This window comes from Caloenas nicobarica, chromosome 24 (genome assembly GCF_036013445.1).
Source record: "Caloenas nicobarica isolate bCalNic1 chromosome 24, bCalNic1.hap1, whole genome shotgun sequence".
NCBI lineage: Eukaryota > Metazoa > Chordata > Aves > Columbiformes > Columbidae > Caloenas > Caloenas nicobarica.
Window position 1 is genome coordinate 1,635,596 of NC_088268.1, and position 20,323 is coordinate 1,655,918.

A 20,323-nucleotide genomic window follows, 5' to 3' on the forward strand; every position below is an offset into this window, starting at 1 on the left:
GACCTGGGAAGGATCCTGGATGGTAGAGCCATCAGCATAAGAGCTTCCTTGGCTGGGGGGTGCGAGAGCGGGGGGCCCGGCCAGAGGCCGCCGGCTCTTTGGTGCTCCTGGTCCTGCCTTTGCGGGGCAGAACGCCCAGAGGATGAGCTGGGGAGGAAAAGAGAAGGGGATGAAGCAGCTCCAGGAGCAAAGCAGCAGAGTCAGGTCCCCCGACATACCCCTCCTGCCCCTACCACCCTGCCCCAAGGCTGCGGGTGCAGCAAACCCCAAACAGCATCTTCCACCAGCACCTCTCATTCTAGTTCCAGGTATTTGACCCCCTGAACTGGGACAGGGTTGGCACAGCACCAGTTTGGTGCCTGCCCCGAGGCAGGGAGACCCCGCAGCTCGGCATGCTGCAGGATCCCCAGTTCGGGGGGGGGGTATGTGGCTCACCTGGGATGCGGGATGGCTGCACACATCTCTGGCGTGTGCTCGGCAGGTTGGCGATGTGGCTCTGGAGCCCCCCTAGAGAGGGGGGAGCGGTGCTGGGAACAAGAAAAAGGGCCATTTGAAACCCCTGAGGTCCCCAACTGTCCCTGGATGTCAGGGGCAGGGACGGGGAGCACTCTGGGGATGGGGTGCTGGCACTGTCTCACCTCTCCACTCGCCTCCGCTTCTGCGCAGGGGCCTTGGGGACTGAGGAGGGCTTGGGGATGGATGAAGCCTTCACAGTGAGCACCGGGACACAGGCTCTGCAGGCAGGAGAAGAGCATTAGTGCCTGGCCAGAGCCTGAGCACCTGCTCCACGGGGCTGGGAGGCAGTTAAGCTGACGCTGTCACCCCACAGGAACTCTGCCTGGTTTTTTTTTGGGGGGGGGCGGGAAAAAGAAAGACTCAAACAGGACCAAAACCTCAGGACGTGGCAGCAACCCAAGTGCTGCTGCTCCCTAAGGCCAGGTTGTTCCCCTGTGCCTCAGTTTCCCCAGTTACACTCTATAGGAACTATTTCCTACAGCGAGAGGAGACGGGGAGACCCAAGGGTGTCCTGCACTGCAGGGGTGGTCACAAAAATTCACACAGCTCTGTAAAAGCCAGAGCCTTTTGGAAGCACCAGCAATAAAATTAAAGAAACCACATCAAACCCCCTCACTGCACTGTTCCAGCCCTTGCTCCAGCCTCTCTGGGAGGAGGTGATGTCCTCAATGTCCCCTTTGTCCCCCCAGCACTCAGGGCTCCAGTAGCTGGAGGATGCTCCTCCATGTCCAAAAGGGAGATTTTCTTGGAATGCTTTTTGTGTCTTTGTGAGCACTTCACAGTTGAGCTCAGCCCACTGGCTGCAGCAAGCCAGAAATGATTCACCCAACCAGAGGACAGAGGGGGGATCTATAAAACCAGGGGTACCCCAGGCAGGGCCGCACTCACGTGGGCACGAAGGGAACATCCTGCTTGTTGAGGAGGCTCTGGACATTTTCCCAGATGGATATTTCAGGGCTGCTGAAGGCAGCCGGGTCAGCCGCACCGGGTGAGCCGCTGTACTCGCAGACCTCAAACGTCACATTGAGTTTGTGGGCAGGCGTGGCAGGCACAGTGCAGCAGTTCTGGGCGGCCGACACCGCCAGGGGCACGCGGCTTTTGGGGACTGTTGGCGGGCAGATTTTGGGGGTGCAACACGATGGCAGCAAGGAGACAAGGGGCACCTGGGCTGCTGCTGCCAGACAGGGGCTGCCGGGGCTCAGCATCGCTCCAGGAGTCTCTGCTGTGCTCCCGCTGCTCCGCTGGCGTTTCGCCCGCCTCTTGAGGCTGCGGGGAGTTTCCAATTGGAAAGTGCTGTTCAACGCAGGGCTGTGCATCTCGGCACTGTGTGTCTTAGCACTGTTCAGCTCAGCACTGCTCAACGCCGTGCTGTGCATCTCAGTGCTGTGCATTTCAGCGCTGCACATATCGGTGCTGTGCATTTCAGCATCGTTCATAGCACTGCTCATCTGGACACTGTGCATCATGGCACTGTTCATAGCCCTGTGCATCTCGGCACTGTTCAATGCAGAGCTGTGCATCTCGGCACTGTTCCTCTTGGTGCGGTGCGTTTTGGCGCTGTTCCTCTGAGCACTGTTCAATGCAGAGCTGTGCATCTCAGCACTGTTCACAGCGCTGTGCTTCTTGGCGCTGTTCCTCTTGGTGCTGTGCATCGCAGCACTATTCCTCTCAGCACTTCTCCTCTTCCGAATTGGGCTGGGAGCCGTTGGCACAGGGCTGGCGAGCGGGGAGAGCTGCTGCAGGCATTGCAGGGCAATGCTGGTCACAGGGGCACTGGGCACAGCAATACTGGGCATGGCAACAGACGCCTCTGCTAAAGGAGCAAAGAAACAGAGTCACCTTCTCCCTGTCTGCAGGTCCCAGGCTCCCCCAAACCTCAGGGTGTCCCCCTCTGCCCCATCACAGCCACAGCAGCTGTTTGCCAGTGGCTGTTTCCATCAAACCATGTTAAACCGCCAGCACAAATAATCCTGCGCTTTGCCAGCCCAAAGGCACCAGCCCGGTCCCAGAGTAAGGGTCCCGTGGCAACGCCAGTGGGATCTGCAGAGCCCACAGCTTCACTGCCGGGTTCGTGCACTGAGGATGAGGAGGAAGAGCTCAGCCCCGGGCAGGCGCAGGCCAACAGCTGGGAGGCTACAGCTGGGCTGATTTGGGCAACTGTATGATGCAAGAGTAAACAAGACAAGAAAAAATGAGGATCAGAAGTGCCACTTTGGCCTCCTGGAGCAGGAATATCACTTGTGTGTGCAAGTCAGCTCAAACACACACTGAGCTCTCCGGGGACAAGGGCTGCTCACGGCTCCTGCTGCGCCCCAGGCTGCTGGAATCATTCTACAAAGTGAGGCTGGAGCTGCTCTCAGCATAAACCACAAGGCACCACGTCAGGAGAAACTCATCTCTCTGCCTTGTGCTCATGGCTGGGAGCTGTGACTCCCCCCCGGCTCCTCCAGTGCACACCAAGACAAAGGAGAGGGGGACAAATCTAACCCCAGGTCCTCACCATCACAGCCCGGGGCAGCACTGGCCCCAGTGACATTCGTAGCTCTGCTCGGGGACGCGGCTCGCTCCAGGGTCACACCAGCCTCCTGATGGACTAGGCGCTCCAGCTCCTCGAATTCAACCACCATGTCAGGAGTGAGGAGGTTGGCGTCCCGCAGGAGGGAGTATTGCTTGCGGGCCACGCTCAGGATCGTGGCTATGAGCCTGGGACAGACAGACAGACCCAAGAACCACTTAGAGGGGCGCCTGAGCCAGCGTCACCAGTAACAGATGCTCAGCACCACCAGCATCACCGCCGAGACACCTCCTCCAGTGGGGCAGAGCCTGGTGGCAGAGTTTTGGAGGAAGAGGCAAACTTTGGAGCTGTGAGATGCTCAGGTTGTAAATCTCTTACTGGAGAACCCGACCTGAGAGTTGTGTCTTGATCTCAAGGGATCAAATGGCCTCCACAGACTTTTTGCTGGGTTTCAGACACTCGTTAGCCCAGCTGGAGGCAGATGTCAAGGCACACAGAGACCGTTCTGAAGAGGCTCGTTCTGCCGAGGTGCTCGGGGCAGGGACAGCAGCAGATGGAGCCACGGGAGCCCTGCCAGGAGCAAAGACTTCACAGAGGTAATTTCAGGACTAACAACACGCACTTAAGGCTCACACAGATGCTGTGCCTGGAAGCCTTCATCACTGGCATTTCCAGGATTGATTATCCCATGGGATTAGATCCCCAGGAGCCAAATTCCTTATTTTACAGGGCAGGCAGTGATCTGCCAGCAGAGACCCAGCCCCACCTCCATCCAGGATGGCTACACACAACAGGAGGGGGGACAACCCAACCTCCACGGGCAGACAGGAGGAGGTGGCACACGAGGACAGCAGAGGGACACTCACTTCTCCGTCCGGCCACCAGACAAGCCCTGTAGAAGGCGGCTCGGTTCCTTCAGTTCCAGCTGGTGGGTGGCTCTGGGGCTGCTGTGCAGCATTTCCTCTGGGGCCTGGAGCAATCAGTCAAAAATCCTTATTGACCTCACCCAGGACTAACCCGTATTCGAGCTGAGTTTGGCACCCAAACTCCCTGTGAGCTGGGAAGTTAAGGGGGTTTCGCTGGCAATCCACAGCCCAGCACATGATGACCCCACGGACCAGCTGAGCTCCTGCCCTCTCCCAGTGTCCCCAGTGTGTCCCACGAGGGTATTTGAGCCCCACTCCTCACACCAAGCACCCCCGCGCTGCCCACCACTCTTTCACCTCCTCCTCTGGCTCCAGCTGCAGCTGGACAGGCCACCCAGCTCCCAGCTCATGCTGCTCACTGTCACCACCCAGGGCTGAGTGTGGCTTTGGGACAGATTCCTCCAACCTACAGGAGCGAGAGAATCACAGAATCATTTTGGTTAGAAAAGCCCCTTGAGGTCAGAGAGTCCAACCGTTCCCCCAGCCCTGGCACTGACCCATGCCCCTGAGAACTTCATCTCCATCTGTTCAACCCCTCCAGGGATGGTGATTCCACCACTGCCCCAGGCAGCCTGTTCCAACACCCAAAGGGACAAGAAGCAGCAACTGAGGCACAGAAGATCCTCTGGGGAAGCCATCATGCTGGTGAAGTATTTTTGGGATGGATCAAAGAAGATTTGACCTTTGCAACCCTTGGTGCTTGCACACTGCAGTCCATCAGGCTCATAAATACACCCGATCACAGCCCAGACAATGCTGCGCACCCACAGAGCAGCTCAGCCGCTTTCTGACAGACACCTGGGCTCTGAGCAGCACTAAAATCTCACAGACGCCTTGACACGGGGACACCAGGAAGTGACACCAAGCTCTGTCCCTCCTCCCCACCAGCCTCACCTGCACAGCCCCGCTGGGCTCACACCAAGGGGAACCACCGGCACCGAGTTCTTGGCCTCCTGGGCAGCGTCCTCGTAGGCACGGAGCTTTGCCCGCAGATCTGCCACCTGCGAGGGAGGACCATCCATTGCCCAGAGAGATCCATGACCCCTGGCAGCTCAGAGCTCCACGTCCCAAGAAAACCACAGCTAAAGCCAGAGCCCTGCGCTCCTGGCCAGCACCTCACCTCTGCTTGCAGCTGCTCGCAGACCACAGCATATTTGCTAATGTGGCAGTCGACGCTGACCACGTTGCTCTTCAGCTGCAGAGACAGGGACAGGGAGAGGTTACGGCAGTGCTGGGGCCGGACGTTCCACTCTCCCAATGCTGGAGCAGCTGCTCAGCCTCCTCCAGGGTCCCCAGGAGCCCCAGGGTGGCCACAGGGAACACAATCTGCACTCAGGGACCTGTTGCCACATTCACAACCCTTCCTGGGCTCTGGGCTGGGGGGCTTTAGCAAAGTCCAGGCACAGCATATCAGCAGTTTCATCAGCTGCTTTCTGCCCAGACCAGCATCCCCAGGGCTGGAAAACTTGAGCTGGAAAAGGAAAGGACCCACTAACCCACCTCACAGCACTCCAGGCTCCTTCCCACCCATCCCCAGCAGCTCCCAAACACCCGGCAGCGCCTCACCGATAGCTTGATCTCCTTGGCGCGGTTGGCGTACTTGAGCGTGTTGTAGGTGTCCTCATAGGCCAGTGTGGAGGGGCTCACAGCAGCGATCATGACAGTGCGGCAGTTGCCACCGATGGAGTCCTTCAGCAGGCGTGTGAGCTTGCTGTCCCGGTACGGGATGTGGGTTTTCTTGCTCTGTACCAAGAGATCAAGGGTCTGCTCAGCTTTTGGGTGCTCAAGCTCTGAATCCTGTGTTGCAAGGAAACCACCAAGCCCATCCCGTGGCACTTCTTGGAGCCCAGCAGGGCCACACAAACAGCACTACCTTCGCGTCAGCCAGTGCGTTGATAACGTTGATGAGGGCCAGCAGCGAGCGGTTGATGTTGGCGCCTTCCCGGAGCCGCTCTCCCCTGGTGTTGGCGACCGAAGCTCGCTCCGAGCCTGCCAGGTCAATCAAACTCATCTTGGCCACTTGCAGATCTCGAGTGAGGCCACCGATGCGGTCCTGCTGCTTCACGCAGATCTGTGAGGACAGAGACCATAGAACTGTTTTGGTTGGGAAAGCCCCTCAAGATCATCAAGTCCAATCATTCCCCCACCCCTGGCACTGCCCCATGTCCCTGAGAACCTCATCTCCATCTGTCCAACCCCTCCAGGGACGGTGACTCCAGCACTGCCCTGGGCAGCCTGTTCCAATGCCCCACAGCCCTTTGGGGAAGAAATTGTTCCCCAGATCCAACCTCAACCTCCCCTGGTGCAACTTGAGGCCGTTTCCTCTGGTCCTGGCGCTTGTTCCTTGGGAGCTTGTTCCTTGGGAGCAGAGCCTGACCCCACCTGGCTCCAAGCTCCTTTCAGGCAGTTCAGAAGGTCTCCCCTCAGCTCCTGTTCTCCAGGCTGAAACTCCAGGTCCCCAGGTGAGGTTGTGGCTCCACAAGACACAGGGGGTTGTTGGTTGGATCCAGCATCTCCAGTTCCAGTGTTTATAAAAGGAAGGTGAAGTGGACCATGGAGGCCACGAGGCCAAGCAGGGGGAAGAGAGGAGCTCAGCACGCCAAGACAAGAAGTGAAACTCTTGTCGATGACATGAGGAGCAAAGCCACAGAAGGATCTCGCAGGGAGTGATAGAGCTACAGAAAAATCAGCATCTCCTGCGCTTGGCGAGCAAGAGGGTTTGGCTGGTCGGGTCTCCCAGGGACAACACGCCAACCCAGAGCCTGGCGTGACCCAGGAGGTGCTCACACACAGGAGCAGCCCCAGCCCTGACTCCAGCTGTGGATTTTACCAGCAAACTCAGACACAACCTGGGGGCAGCATCCAGCTGGGGTTTGGGTGCCAAGCCCAGCTCCCAGCTGGCACAGGGACACAGCGATGAGACTCACCTGGCTGCACCACCCAAAACTTCCCCATCTGCATCCCTAAAGATCTCCCAAGAGAAACAAACACATCCCTAACACCCCATAACCCCCTCAGCCCTGCCAGAGTTCCCCTGCACAGTCTGGAGGTGCCACAGAGAGGCTGGAAACTGGTCTCACGTCCTCCCAGGCTGCAGTTTGGCTGCCGGGAGACAGAGCCAGCAGTGGGAAGGGCAGAATTCCAGCACGACTAATGGATTCAGGCAGACAGGGATCCAGCACCCACCGAGCAGCCCAGCTGGGAAAGTGTCCAGACACCTGGATTTCCCCCTGCGCGCAGCAGCGGGCATGGCACCAGCTTCAGACCGAGACGACAGTCAGAGCCCCGCATCTCCCTGCGCAGCCGTGACGGCCCTGCTGATTCAGGGAAGGGCCTGGCTGGAATGGAAATCAACTGGCAGGTGCGTGTAGGACAGTGCTGAGAAACCGGGGGGACAATTTATGGGCCCCTGGGAAGTGTAATTTCTGTTTCAGTGCCAAGGGGACATGATGTAGGATGCTGCTCACAGCACCAGGGGCAGCACGAGCAGAAGCCGGTGATGATCATCCCCCTTCGCTCCGGCTCAGGTTTTGGGTGCAGCTCCCACAAGCCAAGTCAACAAGAGTCAAAGTGAAATTTCAGCTCTTGGGAGACATAACACCAAGCTGGGAGCAGGGGGATGTCCAGGAGATGTGGCCACCAGTATGACCAGTACATGCTGTCCCACTGCAGCACAAGACCTGCCCAGCCTCGCATCTCTCTGTTCCGAGCCACAACTGCTCTGATTGTCCCCATGTCACCCCAGGAGCAGCTGCAGGAACCCTGTGGCGCTGGTCCCGGCATGAGCTGGCTCCCCAGCCCCTTTCCGGCACAGCTCCCGAGCAAAACCACGACCAGTGGCCTCACCTGGAACACGGCGTGGGAGCGGGAGGAGGTGGCGTTGGCATCGGTGGGATGCTGCGTTCGGTTTTTGTTGCCGTTGGCCAACATTTCCAGCAGGTGTTCCGCTGACCTTGGCTGGGGGAGACGAAGCAGAGAGGAGGTGTCAGCGCGTCCTGTATGCCTGCACCGAGACAACCCAACAGCGAGCAGCCACAGCAGCTCAGGCCGAGAGATCCCACAGCTCTGGGGGTTCGTTTCAGCTCGAGGTCATGTTTGCTGCCAGTTAGGGGCAAAGGAGATGCCACCTCTGTGTCCTCACACCCCCACCCCGTGTCCCCAGGACACAAATCCGCTTTCAGACCCGGTCTGGGCGCAGCATAGCCCAGAGCTTGTGCCTGTTTTTACACCCACCTTGTGGAAGGAGAGACCCTGAACCACGACTCCTTTTTCGGGATCCTCCCGTATGGTCAGAGGCCCCTTGGGCTCTAGGAGGTCATGTATCTGCTCGTTATACACCTGGAAAAGGGAACACAATGTGAGGCTGAGGTTTGATTTTGCAGCAGGGACAGCAGCTTTGGACCCGGGGTCACACACAACCTGGTGTCACCCCCAGCACCACCTCCGGGTCCTCTTCCCAGAGTCACACTGGGAGCATGGAGGTGCTTTAAATGCAAAGGATGGATTGGGAGGGATCACCAGCAGGTCACAGAGTTACAGAATCATTTGGGTTGGAAAAGACCCTCAAGATCATCGAGTCTAACCGTTCCCCCAGCCCTGGCACTACCCCGTGTCCCTGAGAACCTCATCTCGGTCTGTCCAACCCCTCCAGGGATGGTGACTCCACCACTGCCCTGGGCAGCCTGTTCCAATGCCCGACAGCCCTTTGGGGAAGAAACTGTTCCCAAGATCCAACCCCAACCTAGCAGCACAGCAGGTACTCGGAGTGTGGCACCATGGGGTCTGGATCAACCCCAAACCTTAGTGACGGTGACCTGGAGGTGGAAGGGGACACGGCTCAGGCACAACATACCTCCTGGTAGGAGACAAGGACCTCACAACTCTTCTCCTCCTTCCTGGCTTCGATCTTTTGATATAGCTCCAACATCGTTAGGTACATGATGCCGGGGCTTCCCTCAGAGCCCAGCATTGTGTAAGTTTTTCCTGCTCCGGTCGCACCATACGCAAACACTAGGAGCAGAAAGGGTGGAGGGTTGAAACGATTGTTAATTAATGGGAGCAGCATAACAATAGTTCTTCATGGGAGAGATCATCTCCCAGCAGCAAACCCTGGGGCAGGGGTCACTCATGCGCTTTGCAGAAACGAGGCAAAGCTAATTGCCCTCTGTCCTAGTCACACTGTCTTTCAGTGCAATTTTCCTTTTCCTCATTTCAGTCTCTCTAATTTAGCAGAGACAGAATGAGTCCCCAAACCGTCACCTGCTCAGATGCTCAAGTCACCCCTGAACCTTCCCTGTAACAAGCCAAGCAGCCCCATTCCCCCTTCTCTCACCAGGTTTTTCTTCTTCCACACCTTGTAATTCATCTCATTTTCCCTCCATCCTTCAACGCCCTCTTTGAGCATCACCATCAGATCAGGACACACTAATCCAGACACCCTCACCCTTTTCCCCATTAGCAGCACCCGGCACTTGGCAACTCTCTCATTTGAGGCTCCTGAAGTTATTTTATGCAGATAAAGACATGAGACACGCCTGCCAGGTGGGCACGGTGACAGAGCAGCCTTCAACGGCTCACAGAGCACGCAGAGAGCCAGGAATAGCATCCTGCGGTCCCAGTGCCCGGCCCGTGATGAGACAGGAGAGCAGTTGTCTCCTGCTCACTGCCTGCCTTGCACAACTGATGTGCTCGTTAAGCCACTCAGCTGCTGACAGCCTGCTAACAGCACAAGGGGCTGTGGCAGCAGGCAAGGAGCTTCCAGGCCCAGCTTTACGGCACTGCCAGCCTGGGAGATCTCACAGGGGGCACAGCAGCCCCCAAAACACCTCAAGATGTGTCTGCTTCAGCCCAAATCCTGCTCCAAAACCCAGTATCCTCTTGAGGCTTTGCCCATCAGGCAGGTGAAACCAAGGCGCTCTTTGTGCCATGGATCCACCTGATTCCTTCCCATCCTTCCTGCCCCAGGAGAGCAGAGAACAAGCGACCCTCATCCCTTGAAATGCCGGGAAAGCGCCTGCCCAGCCCCATTTTCTACCCCAACAGCCATGTCCACTCTCTGCATCACATCTCCCAAAGCACCAAATGCTGTTGCAGCCCCAACTATCGCAGAACCACAGAACAGCCCAGTCTGGAAGGACCTGGAGGGACCACCTGGTCCCAGCTTTCCTGGGAAAGGGAACTCGGAGGAGATTGTCTTATCCAGTGGTGTCTTGAACACCTCCAGCTGTGAGGACTCTGCCATGTCCCCAAGGAGGTTGTTCCAGTGAACGTTCTCACTGTCAAAAATTACTTTCTTATACTGAGATGAGACTTCTCCTGGTGCAACACATGTCTGTTGCCCCTTGTCTTCTTCTTGCGAAGAGAGGCTCCTTCTTCTCTGTAGCTGCTAAGTGCTCAAAAACTGAGGTTTCCCCCGAGTCTTGCCCAGAGAGGAGCCCCAAGTCCTCCAGCCTTTCCTCCCAGGGCAGGTTCTCCAGCCCTTGCATCCTCAGGACCCTCTCCACCAAGTTCTCATCCTTCTCAAGTTGCAGGGGCTTGAGCTGGACAAGCGCTGGGTGGGATGATCACATCTCAGCTAGAAAAGTCACTGGATGCAGCCCAAGAACTCGTCTTTGCTGCTGTTGCAGCACCTCGCTGATCACAGTCAGCTCCAGCACCTCCAGCTCCCTCCCAGTAAAGCTGCTCCCCAGTCAAGCAGGTCCCAGCTTGCACTAGGCGCTGGGTTACCCCATCCCAGCCACAGGACTTTGCACTCTAGTGTTAAACCTCACACCCTTCTTCCTCATGGGCTCTTCCAGCCCAGCCAGCTCTCTCCCCACCTGCTCCTCAGACCCTCTGCCCACCCCACCAGGGTGCTGCATCCAGCTCGGGGGTCCCCAGTACAAGATAGACAGGGACTGGTCAGAGGGGATCCCAAAAGTGATCCGAGGCTGGAACAGCTCTGCTGGGCAGAGTTGAGTTGAGGTGTTCAGCCTGGAGAAGAGAAGCTCCAGGGAGACCTTATTGCGGCCTTTCAATGTATATAAATGAGGCTTATGAGAAAGTCATTTTTTACCAGGGCCTGCGGTGGCAGGACAAGGGAAAACAGTTTTAAACTGACAGAGGACAGATTTAGATTGGACATGAGGAAGAAATGTATTAGCCTGAGGGTGGTGAGAGCCTGGCCCAGGTTGGCCAGAGAGGTGGTGGATGAACCATCCCTGGAGACATCCCAGGCACGGCTGGACGGGGCTCTGAGCAACCTGAGCTGGTGCAGATGTCCCTGCTCATGGCAGGGCTGGCATTGGGGGAGCTGGGAAGGTCCCTTCAACCCAAATCATCTGTGATTCTACAAAAGAAGCGTATATTTCACTTCCCCTCATTTACCTGCTGAGAGGACAATCCCATGTCAGGAACATCCCCATCCTGACCACACTTGCAATCACCCCAGCTTTGTTAGTGGCACCAACAATTTTAAGGCTCTATGTTTATAGAATCGTAGTTTCATTCTGGTTGGAAAAGCCCCTCAAGATCATCGAGTTCAACTGTTACCCCAGCCCTGGCACTGCCCCATGGCCCTGAGAACCTCATCTCCGTCTGTCCAACCCCTCCAGGGATGGTGACTCCAGCACTGCCCTGGGCAGCCTGCTCCAATGCTTAAATCTACAGTTACAGGAGTGGATGGGGCAGGAGCTCATGCACGGACCGATGGTGTTTCTTACCGGAGCAGTTGTAGCCATTGAGTACGGTGTCCAGCAGCCCGCGGGTGGTGTGCTGGAAGACCTCGTCCTGCGTGGCCCCCTCCCCAAACACCCGGTCAAAGACAAACTTCATGTCCTTGCCTGGGTGCTTGGGTGCGCGGGTGGTCAGCGCGCTGCCAGGGGGGCCACTGGGCACGTCAGGGTTGAAGATGATGATGTTTTCGTCCATGACGTGCAGGACGGGGTGTGCGGCCCACTCCCGTTCGCATGGGGCGGGGGGCCGCACGCGGACCACTACGGACACCATGCTTTCCTCCGGAGGGGAGCCCAGCGCCATGGTGGCAGGAGACACTGGCACACAGTACTGCCTGGAGAACACCACTCTCGCCTTGAATGTCCAGGAAACCTCAGGCACTCTGGGCATGCAGAATGGGTCAGCCAGGTGGTGGAGCAGCGGAGGGGGAGCCTGAGGCTTGGTAAGGCCCCCCACCCCCATCCAAACACCCGCTGGGCCCCTACAGGCGCCTTTATAACCCCCAATGCCCTGGAACTCCCTTCAGGCCCCCACAACCCACCAAATGACCCTACAACCCCCTACACGCCCCTCCAACGACCCCACATCCCACTTTAAGACTCCCCAATGACCCCACAACCCTCTTCAGACCCCCCCAAAGAACACACGGCCCCCTTTAGATGTCTGCCATCACCCTATGTCCCCCTTTGGGCCCCCGTAGCCTCCTCTCTCAGTCCTGCTCCCGCCTTCAGGCCCCTATAGCCCCACCTCACAGCCCAACTCATCCCCACTCAGGCCCCTATAGCCACCCTCCACCCCTAACTCCCTCCTTCAGGCCGTTACAGTCCCCCCACATCCACACTCTCCTTCAGCCCCTATAGCCGTCCCCCGCCTCCCGCCCTTTTCCCTCCCTCAGGCCGTTACAGTCCCCCCACATCCATACCCTCCTTCAGCCCCTATAGCCGTCCCCCCCCCCCCCCCCCGCCCTTTTCCCCCCTCTCAGGCCCCCACAACCCGCCAGGGCCGCCATCCCGCCCCAATCAGGGCCGGTCCCACCGCCCCAGACCACCACAGCCCCTCTTCCCGAACACTGCACCACCCCGCCAGCCTCAGCAGAAGCTGCCCAGCAGCTGCCCACGCCCCCACAGCCCCATGGACGCCCCCAAATCGCCCTCAGGCCCCGCCCGGAGCCGCCGCCGCCACTCACCGGCTGCGTCCACCGCCCGAGCTTTCAAACGGCCAACAGGCCCCGCCCTGCTCCCTGATTGGCCGTTGCTCCCGCATCCCGCTCCCATTGGCTGTTCCGCGCCGCGAGTTCCCCCCGCCCTCGGCACGAGCTCCGCCCGCCCCGCGCGGTGCCCACGGCAGTTGTAGTCCCGCCGTGCTGCGCTGGCCGCCATCTTTCCCCGCTGCCCCATCCCCACGGCGGCCGTGGGCACCGGGCCGGGGCAGCCTCTGAGGGCGGGAGAAGCGGCGGTTCAAGCGGTGTCTGGTGGAGAGGGCCCAACCAAGGGCCCGGGAGTGGCTCAGGGGCCCGGAGTGCGCCCCAGTGCCAGCCGGGGTGGGTGGCGGCAGCCACACCAGCCTTAATGGCGGCCGTCTCCTCACAGCCCCGACAGCCACGGCCAGAACGAGCCTCCGCTCCCCGGCGGCCGCCTCATCCCCGTTAATTAGCGCTGAGAAACCAGCGCTGAGGACCCGCCGGGTGCTGGGGGTGGACACCTGCACCCTGTCCCCAGGGCCCCTCACGTGTCCCCACTGGCTCCCGTCCTCTGACCCCACCGCAGCCACAGCAGTGGCCGGTGGCCCCGGGCACCCGCTGTCACCTCTAATTGGGCCACGTCCTGTCCGCGCCGAGGCAGCGGTGACGGGTGCGTGTGCCGGAGGGTCCCCACGGCCCCGCCTGGCCCGACCCCCTTGCGGTGGGGACGCCCTGTCCCCGAGGGGACACCCCCCACCCACCTGTGCTCTGGGGACAGGGACAGGGCTGTGGTGGCACCCCCAGCGTCCCCACTGGAGGTGGCGGAGGGGACAGGGGACCCCCTCCCCGCACTCCCTGGCTGGGCCGATTTACGAAGCCACGTGGGGTCAGTTGTGGGGGTGGCACAAGGACCCTGTCCCCGGGGTGGGGGACAAGGGCTCTGCCCCCGCGGGGACACAGACAGCGGACAGGGACAGGTCACAGCTCTGCTTTACCATGGAGTCACCCCGGGCTTGGGCAGCAAGGGTGGCTCCCCCCGCCCAGCGCAGCCCACAGAACGGGGCAGGAGGAACCGTATAGACGTGTTTCCTGTACATATGTACACGGTGGGGACCCGGCATCGCCCCGTGTGGGGAGCAGTGGGAGCCGTGGGGCCAAGCGGGTGCACGGCCAGGGATGGGGTGCAGGGGGGCAGTGCAGGGGGTCTCCAACCTCTTGCCAGCCCCCGCAGATCCCGAACCCCAAATTAGCAGCTGTGGGGTGAGCGGAGGGGAAAGCGGGGTTGTGGACCCCATAGGTGGCCTGGAGCAGCGCGAGGGGATGTTATGCGGTTAGGGGACCATGGGGCACTGCTGTGGGGTTAGGGTGCTGTGGGGTGATGCTATGGAGTTGAGGGGGCCTCAGGGCAATGCTTGTGGGGCTGGACGGTGATGCCACGGGGCTGGATGGTTGCAGGGGAAAGCTATAGGGCTGGACATCTGTGGGGCGATGCCGTGGAGTTTGGGGTGGTTATGGGGCAATGCCGTGGGGCTGGGGTCCGTGGGGTGATGCTGTGGGTCCAGGCTCAGTCCGAGTAGATGATGAAGCCGGAGAAGGTGCTGTACTTGTTGTTGTTGCCACCGTGGGCTTTGCCCCCGTCCAGCTTGATGAAGACCTCGTCCCCTGCGTCCAGGTGCAGGATGACGCTGTTGCTGGCGTAGTCGTAGTTCTGGTCGGCGTCCTGCGCGATGGCGCTGGCCCGCACCTGCGCAGGGGACACCGCGGCACCCGCCTCAGGTGACACCCAGGCCACACCCAGGGGACTCCCAGGGGACCAGCTCATCTGCCGCCAGGGAGACCGCCCACAGCTCCGGATGGCACAGGGTGTCCCCGGTCACCACCCGTGGGTCACGAATGGAGGTGGCTTCTCCGAGCATCACTCAGAGCCTTTCCCCGGGCCGGCACCCTCAGGTGTGGGACCATGGGTCAGGTGTGGGACCACGGGTCTGGGTTGGGATGTGGGACCTCAGCTCAGACACAGGACCCCATCTCTGGGTTCAGATGCATGATGACATCTCAGACACGGGACCTGCCTCTTGGTTCAGATGTGGGAACACAGCCCAGACGTTGGACACTGTCACCCGATTTGAGTGCGGGACCACGGCCCCAACATGGAACCACAGCTCCAAATTCAGACGTGGGACCACGGCCCAGACACAGGACCCCATCTCCAGATTCAAATGTGGGTCCACAGCTCTGATGTGGGACCTTGACTCCAGGTTTGTATGCAGGACCATGGCTCAGACCCGGGACCTCATCTCTGGATTCAGGTGCGGGACCACGGCTCAGACACCAGACCTGACATGGTTCAGATGCAGGACCTTGGCTCAGACATGGGACCCCGTCTCTCCGTTTGGATGCAGGACCACAGCTCAGACCCAGGACCCTGGCTCTGGATTCGGACGCAGAACCACATCTTGAACACAGGACCCCGTCTCCTAGCCCCAAACCAATTTGCTGAGCCCGCCGCATCCCCACACGTCTTCACAGGCATCACACGCATGTGGTGAGGGCTGAGCTCAAACCCCCCAAAAACAAACCTCACCGCTCACCCGGATCCCAACCCGCTGTGGGTCAGGATGCTCCCCCCATAAATATTTCCTCAGTGCTGGAGGACAAGGCCAGGAGGTGCCGGCAGAGCCAGAGGTGCCGTAACCGCCAGGCAAAGCAGCTCCGCGGCTGGAGCCGGCTGCTGCGGCTGAATTATTTGGGTAATCAAATCTCCACCGGCGCCTCGCGGGGAGATCACGCGGCGCTGGGTGACAGTGACAAGCCGGCAGGTAAAATCCCCAGTGAAATGCAAAAGCGATGCACGGGGGAGAAGAGGCTCCTAATTACAGCTGACGAGAATGGGCTCTTAATTGGCTGGCGCCAGGGAGGCAGAGCTGAGCAGCAGCAGGGTCCCAGGGCTGGGGGGAAAGGAGGGGTGTCCCCAGGTATTCCTGTGCTTTGGTCCCAGGACAGGGGCCCCAGGGGTCCCCTCCCCCTCGGGAACGCAGCTGAATCTCCCCGAGCCCTCAGGCAGCCGGTGAGGGCGTGGTCAGACCTTGTTAACTCTGGAACCTACTGACGGCCCAACAGGTGGTCCCATAGGGCTTGCTCTCGCCCGTGCGGCCATATCCCTCGTGTCATCATCAACGCTGTTGCCCTGTTAAAAGTCACCCCACGTCTAGCCCACCATGAGGGTCCCTGTCCCCACGGGGGGGACAGTGAATCTCAGTCAGTCACAGCGCTCCAATCCCAGGGGATGCTGCCTCGGCAGGGTCTTGCCAAGGAAGAGGAGTTGGGGACAAAGCAGAGGGGAAGGAGAACCAGGAGAAGCCATTTGGTGCCGGGCTCTGCTGCGATTGTCCCCCCCCCGGCTGCAGCCAGAGCCGCCCGGTGCCATCCGTCTTCCCTCGTTAAGGAGCTGCCTCGTCACCGTGCGCCCGCCAGCCCTTGGCACTAACCAGGGAAGATAAATAGCAGCACCGGGGCCGGGCTGAGCTGCTCCCGGCACCGCAGCGGCACAGGAGGTGGGAGCTGCCACCGCATCCCTCCTCCCATGGCCTTGTCCCACTCGTCCTGCTCCATGCCTCAGTTTCCCCCAGCCATGGCCACGCACAGCCCCTGGAGGTGGGAACTGTGTGGGGGAACACGGCCCCCAGCAGCTGCTGTCACCGACCCCAGTGACAATGCTGGGGTGATGTCACCTGCCCTGGGCACACCGTGGGCTGGGGATGGTCCCTGACAAGGCTGCACCCATGGGGGGTGACAGGGGCAGAGCGGGGAGCGCCCGTGTCCAGGCTGAGCCACTCACAGTGACACTCAGCACCTTGGGGACACCAAATGTCCTGGCCACCGCAGCCCAGGACCCCCACGCATGGCAGCAGGTGCCCCCCCAGACCCCCAAGTGCAGCAGCGTGTGCCACCACAGACCTCCAGGCACGGTGGTGGATGCTCCCCCAGTGCACCCCTGTGTCCCCGCAGTCCCCTTGGGGACCACCCCCAGGCCCCCACCCACAGGGACACCCTGGGGCTGTGTCCCCCCGAGCCGCAGTGCGGCCACACCTTTGGTACACAGGACAGTGGGGACAGTGGGGACAGCGGGAACACCCCCCCTCGCCACAGGGACCCCCAAAAACACTTGGCTCCATCCCCCCATCCGTCCATCCAGCATCTCCCCCCCAGTCCCACTGCCCCACTCCAGGCTAATACAAATACGAATAATTAATGCTAATTAACCCCCAGGAGCAGCTCCCCTGGCTCTCATTAACTCCAGCCCCGACGCAGGGGTGATGGGCTGTGCCCCAAACCAGCAGCATCCAGAGGAAAGTGGGGAGCCAGGGGGGTCCCCAAGTTCTAATTCCCTCGGGATCGACCCCCATTGGCCAGGAACCCCCCGGCACACCCGGCCCTGCCGGGATGGGGGATTTTCCATAATAAACCCCTAATTAACCTCTTTTAAAAATTATTTGGACCATTTTGGGGGTATTTTTTTAAACTCTCCCGCCAGTGCACTCCCCCGCCTTCCAAGCCGCTTCTTTATAAATATTGGAGCGGCGATACCTCATTAGTAATTAACAAGCACTTAATTAAGCTGCATCGCGCGCCCGCCCGAGCGCGGCTCCTCTCGACGAGGGCTCCGTAGCTTCTGGAAATTAATCTGGTAGCGCCCGGGAGCATCGATCCCCCACTGAGCTGTGGGGATTGGAGCTTGTGGGGGGGTGTGAGGAGGTGAGAAGGTTTTGGGAGGTCCCCAAAAATATTTTGGGGGTGGGATTTTGGCAGAGGAAAAAAGGGGTGAGGTGGGTTTTTTGGGGGACGCTCAGGCCAGAGTTATACAGATGCTACTTGGGAGAAAGAGGCAGTGTTGCCAAGCATTGCTGGGACCCCCCAAAATTTGAGGTTGGGGTGGGGAAAAGACCAAAAAAAAAAAAGGCAATAAAAAATAAAATTAAACTGTTTGGATGGAGAAAAAATGGCAAGTGGCTCCTGCCTTGACTGCGCTCCCGGCTCGGAGGTTTTCGGAGCCGAGGGGTGACATGCAGTGGTCACGCCAGGGCTCCTGCTTACCCCCTCCCCTGGCTTTTTTGGGGGTTGATAACTGAGTTTTGGGGTTATTTGGTGTCATATGCCCCCAGGACGGGGATGCGCCGCGGGGCTTGATGCAGGGAGAAAATGATGGGAAGCGGGAGCGGGATGAATCCCGGCGAGGACACTGGCTGCGGTGACACTGAGGGGATTAAGCCTAGGTGACATTTCGGGGGTCGCAGCCACGTCTTGTGCCTTGAGTCACGGCCGGGGGGGACACGGTGTGGGAAAGGGGCAGCACCCAAAAACCACCGGGCTCGAGGGGCCGTGTCGGGATGGGGAGGATTTGGGGATGGTGGGTCTGGGGGAGATGGGGGGGAGGGATGGGGGGGCAAGGATGGAGCAGCCTTGGGGTGTCCCCCCCGTGGTGTCCCCTCGCCGCCCGGCTGGGGAAAGGGACATCTCTGCTGAGACAGCGGCAGCAGAGCTGGCTCCGGGCTGGGGTGCAGCACCCAACAGTGGGGCAGGCGCTGTCCCCCTCCAGGGCACCACGGACACTGTCCCCTGCGCAGGAGCCCTGTCCCCCACAGGGAGTCCCAGCGGGAACAACAGTGGGGAGGGCAGGGCACTCCAGGGACACGGCGGGGACACCCTGAGGCACCCCAGAGGCACGGCGGAGCTGAGGAAAGGACCGAGGGGACACATCGGGGCAGCACGGCTGTGGTGGCAGAGCATGTCCCCAGCGCTGGGAAGGGGACAGAGCACCCAGGGGAGCCTCTCTGGGGACGGGAGAAGGATGGGAGTCCCTGGGGATGCACCCAAAGCTCATTATTGTCACCAGGAAAAGGATGTGGCACCCCAGGGGTGCACCCAGAGCCCAGCATCACTACCGGGAGGAGGACGGAACATCCCAGGGTTGCATCTCCAGGGCGGGGAGAGGGACGAGACACCCCGAGGACGCATCTCTGGAGCCGGGAGCAGGACGAGGCGTCCTGGGGATGCACCCGGAGGCCATTGTGTCACTGGGGGAAGGATGGAGCACCCTGGGGGTGCATCTCTGAGGCTGGGAGAAGGATGTGACACCCCAGGGATGCACCCAGAGCTCATCATCACCACCACGAAAAGGATGGAGCACCCCGGGGGTGCATCTCTGAGACTGGGAAAAAGACGGGGCACCCCGAGGACGCTCCCAGAGCCCGTCACTGCCACTGGGAGAAGGATGGTGGTCCCCGGGGCTGCATCTCCAGGGCTGGGAAGGAGACGGGGCACCTCAGGGATGCATCCAGAGCCTGTTATCACCCCTAGGGAAAGGATGGGGCACCCATGGAAGCACCCAGAGCCCTTCTCCAGTGTGTGGGGGCCAGTGACAGCTCTGGTCCCGCCGTGGGGCTGGGAGCCAGGGTGGGCAGCCCTTACCTGCCCGTTCTTGCAGAGGTCAGCCCACATGCTGGTGCCGTCGCCGCCGCGCATGAGGACGTGGTAGGTGAAGAAGTAGGTGCCGGGGATGGCGCAGGTGAACTTGCCGGAGGCGGCGTCGTAGCTGTTGCCCAGGTTGGTGACCACGTCGTCAAACTTGAGGACCTCATAGCCCTCATGGGGGTTCTTGAGGCCGGCGTAGAAGGCGACGCGCGGCACTGTGCTGTAGGTCGCCGCGCTCACCGCACCTGTAGCCCCCGGTCCCGGTAATCCCGGGGGTCCAGGTCGTCCCACTTCACCCCGCGCTCCCGCCGGTCCCGGCGGTCCCGGTTCTCCCGGCGGTCCCGGCGGTCCCGGTTTCCCCGGTCGCCCCGGTTTGCCCTGGGGACCTTGCACCAGGGTGGAGGGCGGCGGGAGGGGGCCGCGTTCGGCCGGTTGTGGCGGGGGGGCAGCGGCGGGGCCGTAGGGCTCGCAGACCATCCGGCAGGTCCCCAGCATCTCGTACCGGCCGTCGGTACCGGCGGAGCTCACCAGCACCGGGATGAGCACCACCAGCACCAGCACCATCACCACCCCCGCCGCGGCCGCCAGCAAAGTTTTCCGGCCCAGGCTGAGCCGCCGCCCGGCCGGGGCGCGTTGTCGCCCGGGGGTGGCAATGGTGCCGGTGGGGGGGAGCAGGGCGGCGGCGGCGGGGGGGGGCTCGGGGGTGGCGGCGGCCGCTCCGCTCCGCTGCGCTCCGCTGGCTCCGGTGCGCCCCGCGCCGCCCAGGCCACGCCCACCCGCTCGGGACACGCCCACCGCCACGCCCACCGCCACGCTGACCCCGCCCACGCAGCGCACTGGGCGGGAGGACACGCCCCGGCCACGCCCACCCCTGAGCCCCCCCCCCGCCCCGCCCCGCCCCGCCCCGCCCACCCCGCGACCCCCGCGTCCTCCGTGGGACCCGGTCCCGCCGCTGTCCCCGCCGGGTCCCACCACCGCTGGGGACCCCGCGGTCACCCCGAG

General features: G+C 60.9%; 2 protein-coding genes across 2 annotated transcripts; both read right to left on the bottom strand.

Moving 5' to 3' along the window:
- KIF18B (kinesin family member 18B) lies at window positions 1–11,988 on the bottom strand. Its single transcript, XM_065650866.1, has 15 exons — window positions 11,658–11,988; window positions 8,810–8,967; window positions 8,191–8,295; window positions 7,804–7,914; window positions 5,831–6,028; window positions 5,524–5,700; window positions 5,078–5,152; window positions 4,852–4,958; window positions 4,255–4,363; window positions 3,898–4,001; window positions 3,017–3,219; window positions 1,405–2,329; window positions 639–734; window positions 436–527; window positions 1–147 (listed from the first exon to the last, which is right to left on the bottom strand). Exons 1-15 carry the CDS (start codon window positions 11,971–11,973, stop codon window positions 32–34), a joined length of 2,892 nt encoding a protein of 963 aa, XP_065506938.1. The 5' UTR covers window positions 11,974–11,988; the 3' UTR covers window positions 1–31.
- A 1,866-nt stretch (window positions 11,989–13,854) lies between these two features.
- On the bottom strand, window positions 13,855–19,974 carry C1QL1 (complement C1q like 1). The gene is made up of 2 exons (XM_065651214.1): window positions 19,319–19,974; window positions 13,855–14,594 (listed from the first exon to the last, which is right to left on the bottom strand). Exons 1-2 carry the CDS (start codon window positions 19,883–19,885, stop codon window positions 14,415–14,417), a joined length of 747 nt encoding a protein of 248 aa, XP_065507286.1. The 5' UTR covers window positions 19,886–19,974; the 3' UTR covers window positions 13,855–14,414.
- Between the last annotated feature and the right edge of the window lie 349 nt (window positions 19,975–20,323).